Source organism: Hipposideros armiger, unplaced genomic scaffold (assembly GCF_001890085.2).
Source record: "Hipposideros armiger isolate ML-2016 unplaced genomic scaffold, ASM189008v1 scaffold_420, whole genome shotgun sequence".
Lineage (NCBI taxonomy): Eukaryota > Metazoa > Chordata > Mammalia > Chiroptera > Hipposideridae > Hipposideros > Hipposideros armiger.
Window position 1 is genome coordinate 78,552 of NW_017731770.1, and position 13,795 is coordinate 92,346.

Sequence of the window (13,795 nt, forward strand, 5' to 3'; positions counted from 1 at the left end):
AGACCCATATACCCAAGTTAACACTGGTCGTTTCCAGTTGGATAAAAGCTCTTCATACTCATATGCCTAGTACTGAACTTGTCATCTTCTGCCTTAAATCTGTTTTCCCTCCTCTATTCTCTGCTTTGGTTGATAGCATCACCCTCTGCCCCAGCCACCATTCTGTAGTCTTTCTAGATCTCATTCTCTTCACTTCACATACCACTCACCAAGTTCTGTCAGTTCTCCTGCCTAAGTTCTCCTTAAACTTATTTCTTCTGATCTATCCTATCCCACTGGTTTATTTTAGGCCTTAATCACCTTTCATACATTCCTACAGTAGCTTTGCCTGCCTCTGGTTTTATTCTTATCACATTTATTCTTTAGTTCAAAGTAATCTTTCTTCTTAGCAAAGTATTCAATGTTTATCATAATTAGTTCCTCCCTAATTCTTCAGACTCACCTCCAACCATTAGTTCCCTTGCACATTACCATCTAGTCACACTGAACCATTTCTACTCCCTTACACATGCCATGTTAGTTTATCTTCCTGTGTCACTGACTAAAACATCCGTTTTTCTCTTCATAGCATCATTTACTACCTTTTTGAACATATTTATTTGAAAAGGCTTTCACTAATTTCCACAAGTATGCACATACAGAGGAGAGTAAATCACTTTTCCCTTAACTAGTTTGGTGCCATAAACCATTTCTTTTATTCTACAATTAAACACCATATTATATAGCAATTAAAGCAATTATTGGTTTACTTGTTAGTTTTCCCTATAAAGCTGTGTTCCTGAAAGCCAGGGACCATGTTTTATTCACCTTTGTATACCTAGAACTGTGCTCAATAATTGTTGAATTGAATGCTTGGTTTTTGTTTCCAATTTGTGTGTGTGTGTGTGTGTGTGTGTGTGTGTGTGTGTGTGTGTGGTGGGGAACAAATCTTAAAACTGTGTGGGTTTTTCCAAATTCTTGCATGTGAATAAGTATGAATTCATGATTGATAGTGATCTTTTTTATTATATCTATTGTTTTCCAAATAATAGATAATTAATTAAATTCACCCCCACTTCCTATCTTTTTAATGTTGAGTTCCAGTAGCAGTTCTTTTTTCTTTGTATTTTCAGTTCATTCCTTTATTCCACATTTTTATTCTATTAGACCCTAAAGTAGTTCAGACTCAGTTTCAATACTCAACAGTTTGTTTTTATTTAAACACTGCTTAATTTTAGAGGAGGAAAAAAATACCCCAAAACTAAAATACGAATAATCTATTCAATAAAAATACTTATGAAAGCTATGTTGACAATTCTTATGTTGACATTTTCTGTGTTTATTTTGCTCTACATACATGTATTTCATAGTCTGATATGTGTGTGGATACGTGAATGTAAATCTCTTGTACACATTGTGCAACATAAGAAAAATGGAATATATCTAAATAAATATTTATTCAGTTATAATCACTTTGGTTCAAAACTAGATTTTAAAAAACAATATCATGACTTTATATCTTTAGATTGAACTAAGAGAACGAGAGATAGAGCGACTGTCCATTGCATTGGATGGTGGCCGCTCCCCTGATATCCTCTCTCTGGAGACCAAAAATAAAACCAATGAAAAGCTTATTGCTCACTTAAATATTCAGGTAATGATTTTTATAATTATTTCATTAAGTTGTAACTCCTAAGTGTTTATAATGGTCCATGGGTTTGTAAAAGTAACAGCTGTTCACTGAAGTATTATTTACAGTGGGAAAAATTTGATAGAGCCAAAGGATTCAGATATAGAGTGCAGCTATTGAGAAATCATGTTTGCAAAGAATATTTAATGAGACAAGAATATATAAATATATACACCATAACGTCAAATATTTAAAAGAGAATAAGCTGTAGACAATGTGATTTTTAATTTGCTTTTTAAAAATGTATATATGAACACAGAGAGTGAAAATACTGGAAGAAAATTCACCAAAATATACTAACAAAGTTTATCTTTGTGCGATGGGATATTCTTTATGATTTTCTTTATTTTAAAATTAAATATAAAAGTTAAACTTGTAGTTTTTAACTACCTGTATAATGGATTCCCTGCCATGCATTTGACCTTTAAAAATTCAGGCATGTCAGTGCTGCCTGGGCTTAACCAGAACAGATAAGGCTCAGATACCAGCATTAGCTCTAGAATAGTGCTGTCCAATATGAATATTATATGAGCCACATATGTAATTTAAAATTTTCTAATAGCTAGATTAAAAAGGTAGAAACAAACAGGTGAAATTAATTTTAATAATGCATTTACCTCAACATATCTAAAATATTATTTCAATATGTAATTAACGTGTAAAATATCATCGAGATATTTTACATTCTTTTAATTTTTTTGTGCTATGTGAAATCCTGTGTATATTTTACATTTATAGCACATTTTAGTTTGGACTATAGCCACATTTAAAGTGCCTTCAGCCACATGTGGATGCTAGTGGCTGCTACATCAGACAGCACAACCTAGAGTAATATTATCATCATAGTGATATTCTTGTCATATTTTTAGAACTCTGTGTTGGAAAAATGTTCACGCAAATGTCTTATGTAGTCTTTCCTTCCATGCTTGAAAGTCTAAAGCCAATGGCTGTGTATTTTTATTAAACCACACATTGTCAATTTTGCAAATTAAAACAATATAAGTTTGCAAATGTAAAGTAGTTGTGGCTTTAATTTTTGGTATTTTAAAAATACAGTATTCTGAAACATTATTTTGAAATTTAATATTTTGGATAATTTTCCAATTCATACACCTGACAACTTATAAATTCAATTTAGGTTGACTTTCTTCAGCAAGCTAATAAAGAACTGGAAAAGCATATACAAGAGCTTATGGAAACCAAGGAAACAGTAACTACTGAAGTTGTTAACTTAAGTAACAAAAATGAAAAACTCTGCCAAGAGTTAACTGAAATAGACCAATTAGCACAGCAGCTGGAAAGACATAAAGAAGAAGTGCTGGAGACTGCTGATAAAGAACTTGGGGAAGCAAAGGTGTGTCGAGGTTGCAGGAGTGTTATCCAGTTTTCGTAGAATATAGTGAGCTTGAGCCCTTTTGATAGCTGATTTGGGTCTTTTACTTTTTATTTGTTTGTTTTGTAATTCCAGTTTTTCTAAAGTGGTGTTTATGCCATCTAAATGCTTGCACTTGTTTTAGTTGTTTGGGTGTATTTCTGAAGCACACCTGTTATTAAGATAGCTTTCCAGACTGCCCTATTTTCCTTCAAGATTTTCATCTCTTTCCTTTTATTCTCTGCATTGTGAGTGACCTTCAGAACTTTGTCCTCTATTGTTTTGTGCTCATGAACGCTTTAAAGGTATTTTTTAAAGCTATGTATGTTCTTCCACATTTTTCATCATCAAGTTTAAATAGATGCAAAGTGGATGTAATTTCATCCATTATAAATATTGATTTCTTAAAATAAAACTGTCACATCGTTCTTTTAAATGTAGCCAGTAGAATCCAAATGACCCTTTCTTGAAATCCCCACAAAATTTTATCCTATTTTAACATGTTTTATGTTTGAGTACCTTTTTGTGATCATCCTGTGAAATGTCTGTGCAGTAAAAAAATACATGAATTGAAATGTTTTATTTTTAAAAATGTCCTGGGGCTATAAGGTTTAAAGTGTTAACATTTTCCTCTGAATAGTGTTATCAGTACAATTATTAGTAATCAGTGGATCAAAGTGACAAATATAGCACAAATATTAAATACTTATTAAATACAAAAGTAAAATTTTATTGGAAATACATCTCTTAATATGATATAAAAGGAGAAAATAGTGCCTTAGTTAAAGGCTTTGGACAGCCCCAGCGTTTCAGATTATCTTTCTGTCTGGTGCTTCAAAAGTTTTTCATATCTTAAGACAGTGTGACATCAGAGGTATGCCTTTCTTTTGAAAAGTGGGAGAAAGGCAGCTGTGAAAGAGAAGGTAGGAAAGGAGAACTCACATGATACCTAGACCACAAGCAGGTTGTCAGGTAGATAATTTTTAAGAAGGACTATATATAAAAAATTAAAAATATAGATATTGCTTTCTTAAAATCATATATATATGATAGTTTCACATGAAAGTCTTCATGTTGTCTCAGGAATAGGTATAACATAGTTTGAAGACTACTACTCTACCTCACTGAGGTAATTTTATACAGTGTCATGTCCACTAATTAGTGGAATACACGGAAACTACCTCAACATAATAAAGGCCATATATGAAAAGCCCACAGCTAACATCATACCCAGTGGTGAAAGACTGAAAGCTTTTTCTTTAAGATCAAGAACAAGGCAAGGATGCCCATTCTCACCACTCTATTCAACATAGTACTGGCAGTCCTGGCCAGAGCATTTAGGCAAGAGAAGGAAATGAAAGACATCCACACTGGGAAAAAAGAAGTAAAATTATGTTTCCAAATGACATGAATCTTATGTGTAGAAAACCCTAAAGATTCCACAAAAAAACCAGAATTAGTGAACAAATTCAGCAAAGTTGCAGGATACAAAAGTAACTCACACAAATCAGGTATGTTTCGATACACTAATAATTAAAATCCAAAAAGGAAATGAAGAAAATAATTCCCTTCACAATACCATCAGAAACAATAAACTACTTAGGAATAAACTTAATCAAGGAGGTGAAAGACATGTACACTGAAAACTAAAACATTGCCGAAAGAAATTAGAGAAGACAGAAATAAATGGAAAGACATCCTGTGTTTATGGATTGGAAGACTTATTGTTAAAATGTCCATGCTACCCAAAGCCATCTAGAGATTCAGTGCAATCCTAGCCCAAATCCCAGTGGCATTTTTATAGAAACAGGAAAAAAAATCCTAAAATTCATATGGAATGTCAGGGGACCTAGAACAGCCAAAACCATCTTGAAAATGGAGAACATTATTAGTTTACTTTTAATTCTGCATTTGTTGCTTTAGTTTTATTGCAATATTCCTGTATCTCATCCCTGTCCTATTCTCCCTTCTTTTGCATCTTCCGTGCTCATGCATACAACATACTGAACACCGCTTCTCATGTCCTGTTGGCAGTGCTCAAGAGCGACACCTTGGCTCACAAAAGATTCCCATTAGATCATAGTATTTTAATCTTGGCATTCAGCACTATCAGTTGCATTAAAGAGGACCCAAGTTGGTAGTAGCAGGTGGAGAGAATGCAACTAGGATAGGAAAATCAGGAAATGACAGCGCCATAAGATGAATTCTAAAAATCAGGGTTCAAGGGAAGTTCTACAAGTATGCAGGCAAAAAAAGATTTCCGAGTAGTCTCTAGTTTCAGATGTTACAAATAGGTCTCTGTAAACATTCATGATACCACGAAATTAAAGGGAAACCTCAACTTTGCCTCCTCTTCCTTGAAATAGAGGCTTAGGGATAAAGCCTCAGAGCTCACTGGTGAAAGAATGCGAACAACTTGAAAAATGACTTGGTCTTATTTGCAGTGTGACTTAGTGATAACTATTCTTGACTTTTAGATGTTTACCTAATAGGCTTTTTATTCCTAGAAAGAGATTAAAAGAAATCTCTCTGAAATGCGGGATCTTGAAGAAACAATGGCAAAACTTCAACTGGTAAGTAGATGTCATACTGAATTGCCAGAACTTTCCGTAAGAAAAATTTATGCTTTATTTTACATATATATTTTTTAATTGACATATAATTTTCACTCTTCGAAGTGTGTAATTTAGTGGTTTTGGTATTGCAGCCATCACTACTATCTAATAACATTTTCCTCACTCCAGAAAGAAACCTCATACCCATTAGTAGCCACTCCCCATTTTCCTCTCCTCAGCTCTTGACAACTACTAATCTACTTTCTGTACCCATAGATTTGCCTATCCTGGACAGTTTATATAAACATACAGTATGCGGACTTTTGTGTCTGGCTTCTTTTGTTTAGCAAAATATTTTCAAGATTCATGCTCATTGTAGCATGTATCCAGTACTTCCTTTTTATAACTGAATAATATTCCATTGTATGGATACATTTAGTTTCATTTATATTTTTACAATTCCTTTCTTTTTATACAGTAGATGGCAAGTTAAATTCAAATTTGGAAAACTTGTTAGGAATTTTATATTCTTTTAACTACATGATTGTCAACAAATTTTAAAACTAGAAATTGATAACTACTTGATAAAGTTGTTGACTTTTGTTAAAAGCACTCAGTCCTCTTTCAATAGCTTTGTTTGGTGTACAAATCATTTTCCTCGTCATACTCTTTGTTCTGGTAGTCTTCAATCGAGAAAACTGGTAATCATCCCAGCAAACACTTCTAGGCATAGTATATAGTCCTATAGTCTGTAACTGGCAGAATGTTTGCTTACAGGTAGACACTCCTGGGTGGGCACCCAAAAGATTATTGAGGGTTTTTTTAATAGTCTGTTCAATTGGATGAGTTTCTGCTAAGATGGGAAACAAAGACACTAATTTCCAAGTTTTCTCATTAAGTCTCTATACAATCAAATCAGCAGTGTTCTAGTGGCATAAAGCAAATTAAAAAATGAACCCATTGTGATATGCTGGCACATAGCAGATGCTCAAATATTTGTTGATTTTTACATGCTCACTATGGATAACACATCACAATGGTTTCCTTTTTATTCAACTGAAGGTATTCAATTCAATTAAATAATGAATATTTGAATTAGCCAAACCTGCTAAATGTTGGCCACTCCTGAGTTTCCTAGATATTGTAAAATTCTCCCATGAGGTCAATAAACAAAGTAGACAAACATCGACATGTTTGATGATGTTTTTATATTGTAAAACACAACGTAAGCTCCAGAAGGGCAGAGATTTTTGTTGTTTATTTGCTATTTGTATGCACACCATATACAGTTGTGATTCAACATGTTTGTCTCAGAACCGCGACCAAGGTTTTTACCAGTGTTGGCTAAGAGTAAGATGTTGCTGTAGTTACTTTCTGACCTGTTGTATTTTTTCCATTAGTGCAGTATTTCATGTATTCTTAGATAAATACTACTGATATCTATAGCTAACATTTGGTAAAGCACTTGCCATGTGCTGGACATTGTCAGAGTGCTTCACGTCGCAGATTCATTCTCAGCAGTGACTCCTCAGTGTCCAGGTACTGGTCTTATACCTGTTGTGCAGTGAGGCTGAGAGAATAACCAACCTAGTTATAGATACCTATGGTCGTCTTAGAGTACTATGTCTTTCTTCTGCTCTCTTTTAAAAATAAAACTTTAAAAGATTTTTATTGCACAAGTACATATTCATTTAAAAAAATAGGACAAGGTGTGAAACAAATTTAAAAAAATAAAATCTAATAATTACACTATTCAGAAACGAGCACTGTTGACATTTGGGTTTTTTTGGTGCTTTTAGCCATAATTAATAATTAACTTCAGTTGAAACCATGTATTTGACTAACTAAAAGTTTCTCTGTGTATGTGAATCACTCTTAAATAAACATACTTACAAAAATATCTATTTTAAGTGCTATAGTATTTTATAAAGTCATTCGAAATCTTAATTATAGTATTAAAATTTGCAGGAATTAAACTTGTGCCATAAAGAAAAAGAGAGACTGAGTGATGAACTCCTTATGAAATCAGACCTGGAAACTGTTGTTCATCAGCTTGAACAAGAAAAGCAAAGACTTACCAAAAAAATTGAAAGTTTTGCAATTACAGGTAAAATATTGATAACTTAAAAAGTGATTGTGATTTCCTCTTGATGTATTTATTATATTAGGAATTATGTTTGTGAGTACTTGCTGTAAAACAGAAATTGCATTGTAGATACAATAGAAAATCTCCCTCTCAAGCATTTTATAAAATTCTTTTTATTTTTGACAGAACCCTGCTTGAATATCTTCTAATAGAAGTATATTCTTTGAGGCAGACTGATTAATAGAATTAATTAAGACTAGGAGGAAGTGAAAAATTGCAGAACAGAATCTTTGTAAGGAAATGCCATTGTATCACCTGAATGTACACATGCACACACATGCACACACGCATGCACACATGCACGCGCACACGTGCACACATGTATGCACGTGCACACACGTACACACATGCATGCGCACGTGCGCATACACACACACACACACACACACACACACACACTTGAAATAGGCTCTCTGCCAGGTACCAATCCTAAATGAGGTTTTTAAGGAACAGGGAAGAATTCATCCACCCATCCATTTATTCCTTCATTTGACAAATGTTTATGAGCTATTATGTTCTGGGCTCTGTTTTGGGTGCAGGGTATATGATGGTAAACAAGATACATAAGGTCCCTGCCCTTAAGGGGCCTTTGTTCTAGATAGAGACAAACTAATTGCACATAAATGAACTAGATTAATTTTAGAAGATAAGAGGTATTAAAATGGGGTGATGTGCTAGAGATGTACTGAGGGAAGGGCTCAGTGACAAGACACCAGCCAGATGAAGATTTGTGAGCAGTTTTCCAGGCACGGAATGACAAGTTTAGAAGTCTGAAACGTCAGACTCCCTGTGTCCTAGGAAGTGAAAGAAAGCCAGTGTGCTATATTAAGACGTGGCTATGCTATATCGTATGCTCTTCATCATCCATGTGGATAATCTGTTTGACCCCTTCTCCCTTTACTAGTTGTATGACTTGAGCATGTTACTTAGCCTCTCTCTTCCTTAGTTTCCTTATCTATGAGGTTAATGATGGCACCTACACAAAAGGTTGTTGCGAGGATTAAATGGGTTAATATATTAAAGGTGCTTAGACCTATGTATTAAAGTTTGCAACTTACTTCCTTTCATAGCTAGCTATGGCCTATTGTTTCAGCATAATCTTTCAGATATCTGAAACTCTCTTGTTTCTCTGTGTTTCAAATGCATACCCATGCCAAAAACCCATAGATCAACCAAAACATTTACCTTCTACACATTTACAAACAAGCAGCTAAGCACTGCTTGTTGTGCACCAGCACATGGATAGCACTGTAAATTAGGCGGTCCCAAACCTCAGCAGCACCCTCAATGATGTATGGACATCTTACTCTGTATTTCTTACTGCTTGATCTCCCACTCTGCAGGGAACCTTTCAAATGGTTTCCATTCTTAGCAAGCCTGTGACTCTCATGCCACCCCACATTTCAAGTGGATGATCTTAACTCCAATTTACCTAAGAGAATAGAAGCTCCCAGGGAGGCATTCCATTAGTTTCCTCTCCCCAGATCTTAAACCTGCCCATCTTTAACTTCCCTCCTTTTGCAGCAGAGGCATGTCTCTCTTATGAAAGGCCACTGCTTCCATCTGTTCCCTGGTTCTGTCCTCTCAAATTTTATAAAACTTAACGTATTATCTCTTTCCTTAACTTAAGTCTTTGTACTGTTTTTTTCCTGCTGGCATTCACAATGCTTACCCTTCTCTTATTCTAAAACAAAATCTTTGACCCATTCCTCCCCAGCCATTCTTTCCTCTTCTTCATAACTTTAACATCTTGAAAAGTCATCCACACGGTGTTTCTGCTTGATCACCCACTAACTACCCTTTAGCTTCTCAGTCCACTCCAGCTGGCTTCTGTCCCCATCTTAACAACAAAACTGCTTCTGTTAAGGTCATCACTCAATACCATTCTGCTAAAGGCAGTGGACACTTCACTCAATTTGTTTAACACACCCATTCCTTCCCACTCTCCTCGTTTCTTCAGACTTTCTGGTCACCCCTTCTCAGGATGAATTTGCCAATTCACCCAGTGCAATTCAGATTGCGTTGCACACTGTTCTTTTGTAACTTTTGTTCTACTGAAGTTGGAATAATTGTTTTACCTTAGCTATGTTGTTCATACTTGTATCCTTAGCTAATGCTGGGCTCATTGTAAATGCTAGCATCAGTAAGTATCTGTTGAACAAATGAAAGGAGAGATGGGAGTGAATCAGAATAGGTCTTGAAAATCATTTCATGCCTCAGAGTTGTAACAAGTATCAGTTAAATTAGATTAAACTATATGAAATCACTAGTATTAGGTCACTTGACTCATGAAAAGGTAATTTCTATGGTAAAAGTTAATTGTGCTTATTTGAAGAAACATGAGTTGTTTTGATCTCTTTGTGTATATACTGTATTTAATTCAAGCTTAATGTTAAAATCATGTATATTATGGTTAATTGTAGATAAGTTTTCTTATAGTGCATTTTCGGGTCACCAGAAAGTATCATGTTGTAGTGTATTGCTTCATTCTGTAGTACTAAATACTACCCATCCTTGTGATAAGACAAAAGCAGCAGGACTTTGACTTACTGGAATTTATTTAAACTTTTAATTTAATTTTTGATTTTGTTATTTTTCTCTTTTCCTCTCAATATTTACCTCATTGATATCTAGCAGTTATAGGTAATATACCAGACAATTAATGATTTTTCAAAGCTTTCATTCTAAAGGTTATTGATGGAATTTATTTGGATACTTATATGTTTTAAGTGTAACAGTGTTTGAAGGTTTATTTACTTTAATTTGCAGAAAGAGAACTTACTTTGGAAGTTGAGAGGATGAGGCTAGAACATGGAATAAAACGTCGAGACAGGTCACCTTCTCGTTTAGATACATTCCTGAAAGGTATAGAAGAAGAACGAGATTTTTATAAGAAAGAGCTAGAAAGACTCCAACATATAATACAGCGAAGATTTTACTCTACAAATGCTGCACGTGAGAAAATTCCAACATTTAAAGCTCTAGAAAAGGTAATTATCTTTTCTTTATAAGAGTAATTGATAGGGCAGGAGAATATCTTTTTTAACATACTTTTCTGGTTTATTATTGTATTAAATGTAACTTAGTTCATACTTGCTTTTAAAAAAAGCCTTTCTTAATTTTGGTTTTTGTTTTCTTTTATGACCTACATCCACTATAGGAACACTGCATTAATTAGGAAAACTACTTAACAACAAAGCATAACATACTGAGTCCTGGAAATTAAGAAAAGATTGAATAGCTCATTATGTATATGGAAGAAGTGGAGGGGCATGTGGGCTTCCAGAAGTTGGAGCCAGGAACTCATGTTACTGGACACTTCCTCTCTTTCTAGCCATTACTTTCAGTATCAGCTGCTTTCTCTCTTTCGAAGCAGAGTGGCTTTGTCCACATGACAGGCAACATGGCTTCATGCCATTTCCAGCATTGGACTAGTTAGAAAGGTGGGTCATATTGTGTAGACCAGACATCTTCCATGCTGGCCATGCAATAAGAGAAAGGAGAAAGTGGAAGTTGGTGCTGGACAGATCATCCCATTGGTCCACTACACCCACATTTACAATTGGTAGTCTAAAGATGGGTACTAGGTAAAGTTAACCACGATTCATGAGAGATTTAAAGTCATGTGTCTCTATCTTAGGTCTTAATTATTTTCAATATTTTACGAGTATCACTTCAGTTCTTTAGAGTTAGCTTTTTTTTAAGCTTTGAAGTTTTAGACGTCCTTGAGGTTTATATGACCCTAACATTATTTACACACTAGATAAAATTAGAAGTTCAGAGTAAATTCATTAAAACTTAGGACATCTGATTTCAGACTTGGCTTAACTTACTAATTGGATCATCTTTTTCCTGAAGATCCTTGTCATTGTCAAACGTTTTTGAGTGATTTTCTTATTAGACTGTTTTTTCACCTCATTGGCTAATGGCTGAATTTGATTTACAGATGTCATTGTAAACACTATGATGTGTTATCTATTAGAAACAGAATGAATTGGTGGGACAATACGGTTTAAGTTAATTTATGTGTCACTGAGTAGTTTTTTAAGCTCCATATATACTTAGGACTCAGGAAAAAAAATCACTGAATTGATCACAGTTGTGTAGGAGAATCTTACACAACATGGTTGATTAGTGTGCTGAAGTATTTATTAAATGAAGCAAAGTAGAAAAATATCTCAAAGTTTTTCACCTAAGTATTCACCAATTCAATTGCTTGGTGTGGATTCACAAATGAGAAAATTTGATTAGGTACTGGTAAAATTAGGGAAGATTTTCTCCCCCTCAACTTATTTACTTCCTTGAAATGTTCTAATGTTACCTGACATAGGTAAAGAATTCATTTTCCAAAGTTTAGAAGTTAAGGTGTTCAGAGCATTTTAGAGTCCCAGTAATGAATTGCAGGCATGGTAGGGAAGAGTGGGTATGTGCAAGAGTGAAATGGGTGGAGTATAAGATAGTTGTGAATGCTGGGAACTAGAGAGTGCATCCCTGCCTAAAATTGGGTATTTTAAACATGCTTAGGAACACTTTGTTAGCAAACCACGAAGACCACTGCAAAGCTGGATTTGATACAGCTGTGAGTTTTCAGCCTTTGCTTTATCAGAAACTGTTAGGCACAGATCTTGGGATTGCAATAATTCAGAAAAAAGTATTGACATTTTAAATATCAGTGATCTTAGTCAGTAATACACTGATTGATTCCCTATTGTCTGGGGAGGGCACTGTCTCCTTTCACTTTGTACTCACCATGGTTCCAACTGTGAGTTGGAGTATAGTGTAGTGGAAAGTGCTTTGGAGTTGGAGGCCTGATAAAAGTTCTAACTCCAAGAACTGGCTTTAAGACTTTGCACAAGTTACCTAAATTCATGGCACTCCAGTTTCCTCATTTGCAAAGTGAGGAAAATAACTACAAGCTCTTGTGAAGATTGTATGAGATAACTTGCATGAGGGTCCAATGTAACACCTAGTTCCTAGTAAATTATTTCATTTTATTAGTATTTGCTGGCTCAAAGCACATCAGGTTTAGTTCGAAAGTCAGGTTCAGTTTAACAGATATGTACTGAGTACCTCCTATGAATGAGGCATTGAGGATATGAGATAAAGACATAGTTCTTATCCTCTTAACCTTTAGCACTGTCCATGTGTATGCATGAGCTCATGTGTCTATGTGTTGGGAACAATGCAGTGGTAAAAGGGAATTACTAACAATTATATATTAACACAAATATAAATATCTACATACAAGATACATTTAGAATAGAGCTAGAGTTCTTGCTTAAGGCCAGTCAGTAAATGTTAGGGAATTCATACATTTTACCAGGTATGATGATAGGCACTGAAGATGTGGGGAATAAGACCAGGTAACTTGCAGTGTCCCTCACAGAGCTTACGTTTTAGTGGTAAAGACATACATTAAACACATAATCATATAAGCATCTATCACCTCATTTATAATAAGTATTAAGGAACAACATGAGAAAGATTCAGAACGCTATGAGAGTATATAGAGGGAGATATAAATTAGATTGGAGAATCTGGAAGGACTCCTTAGAAAAAGTGACTTTTAAGCTGAGACCTAGACAGTAATGAAAGTAGACTGTCAGATTCTTATTCTTTGAGGTCTCCTTTCCTGAAATCTATGCAGACCACCTTCTTTCTGTAAGATACTTTTGTTTAGGTATGGTTAGTTTACAGATTTTCTTTTATACTTATTTAAGCCTTGATTAAGTCCTCAAACCCTAATCTGCTTTTGTCCTATAAGACATTTTATCCTTTAAGGTGTCCAGATAGATAATCTCAACCATTATGCCTTGATCTTTGCTTATTTAACCAAGAGGATAACTTATTTCCAAGTGGCAGGTGAAGGGTACCTTACAGATATCTGTATTACCAAAATAGACCTCACATTAGTTTGAAGCTGGGACAGTTGGAGATTGATGTGCCTGGGACATTGATCTTAGATTCAGTCACGAAAACACAGAGGAATGTACTAGGCTGTTACAGTTACACTGGATGAGCAGGCACACCTCCTAGACCTTCCTCTGGAAAGC

General features: G+C 34.8%; 1 protein-coding gene across 1 annotated transcript in view; it reads left to right on the forward strand.

The window, feature by feature from the left end:
* Positions 1-13,795, forward strand: part of CEP135 (centrosomal protein 135) — a 68,395-nt gene that overhangs the window by 7,169 nt on the left and 47,431 nt on the right. Inside the window, exons 3-7 of the mRNA XM_019664354.1 lie at positions 1,505-1,633; positions 2,808-3,023; positions 5,549-5,614; positions 7,565-7,703; positions 10,512-10,732. Of these exons, the coding sequence (XP_019519899.1) occupies positions 1,505-1,633; positions 2,808-3,023; positions 5,549-5,614; positions 7,565-7,703; positions 10,512-10,732 (771 nt within the window). The remainder of the gene's footprint in view (positions 1-1,504; positions 1,634-2,807; positions 3,024-5,548; positions 5,615-7,564; positions 7,704-10,511; positions 10,733-13,795) is intronic.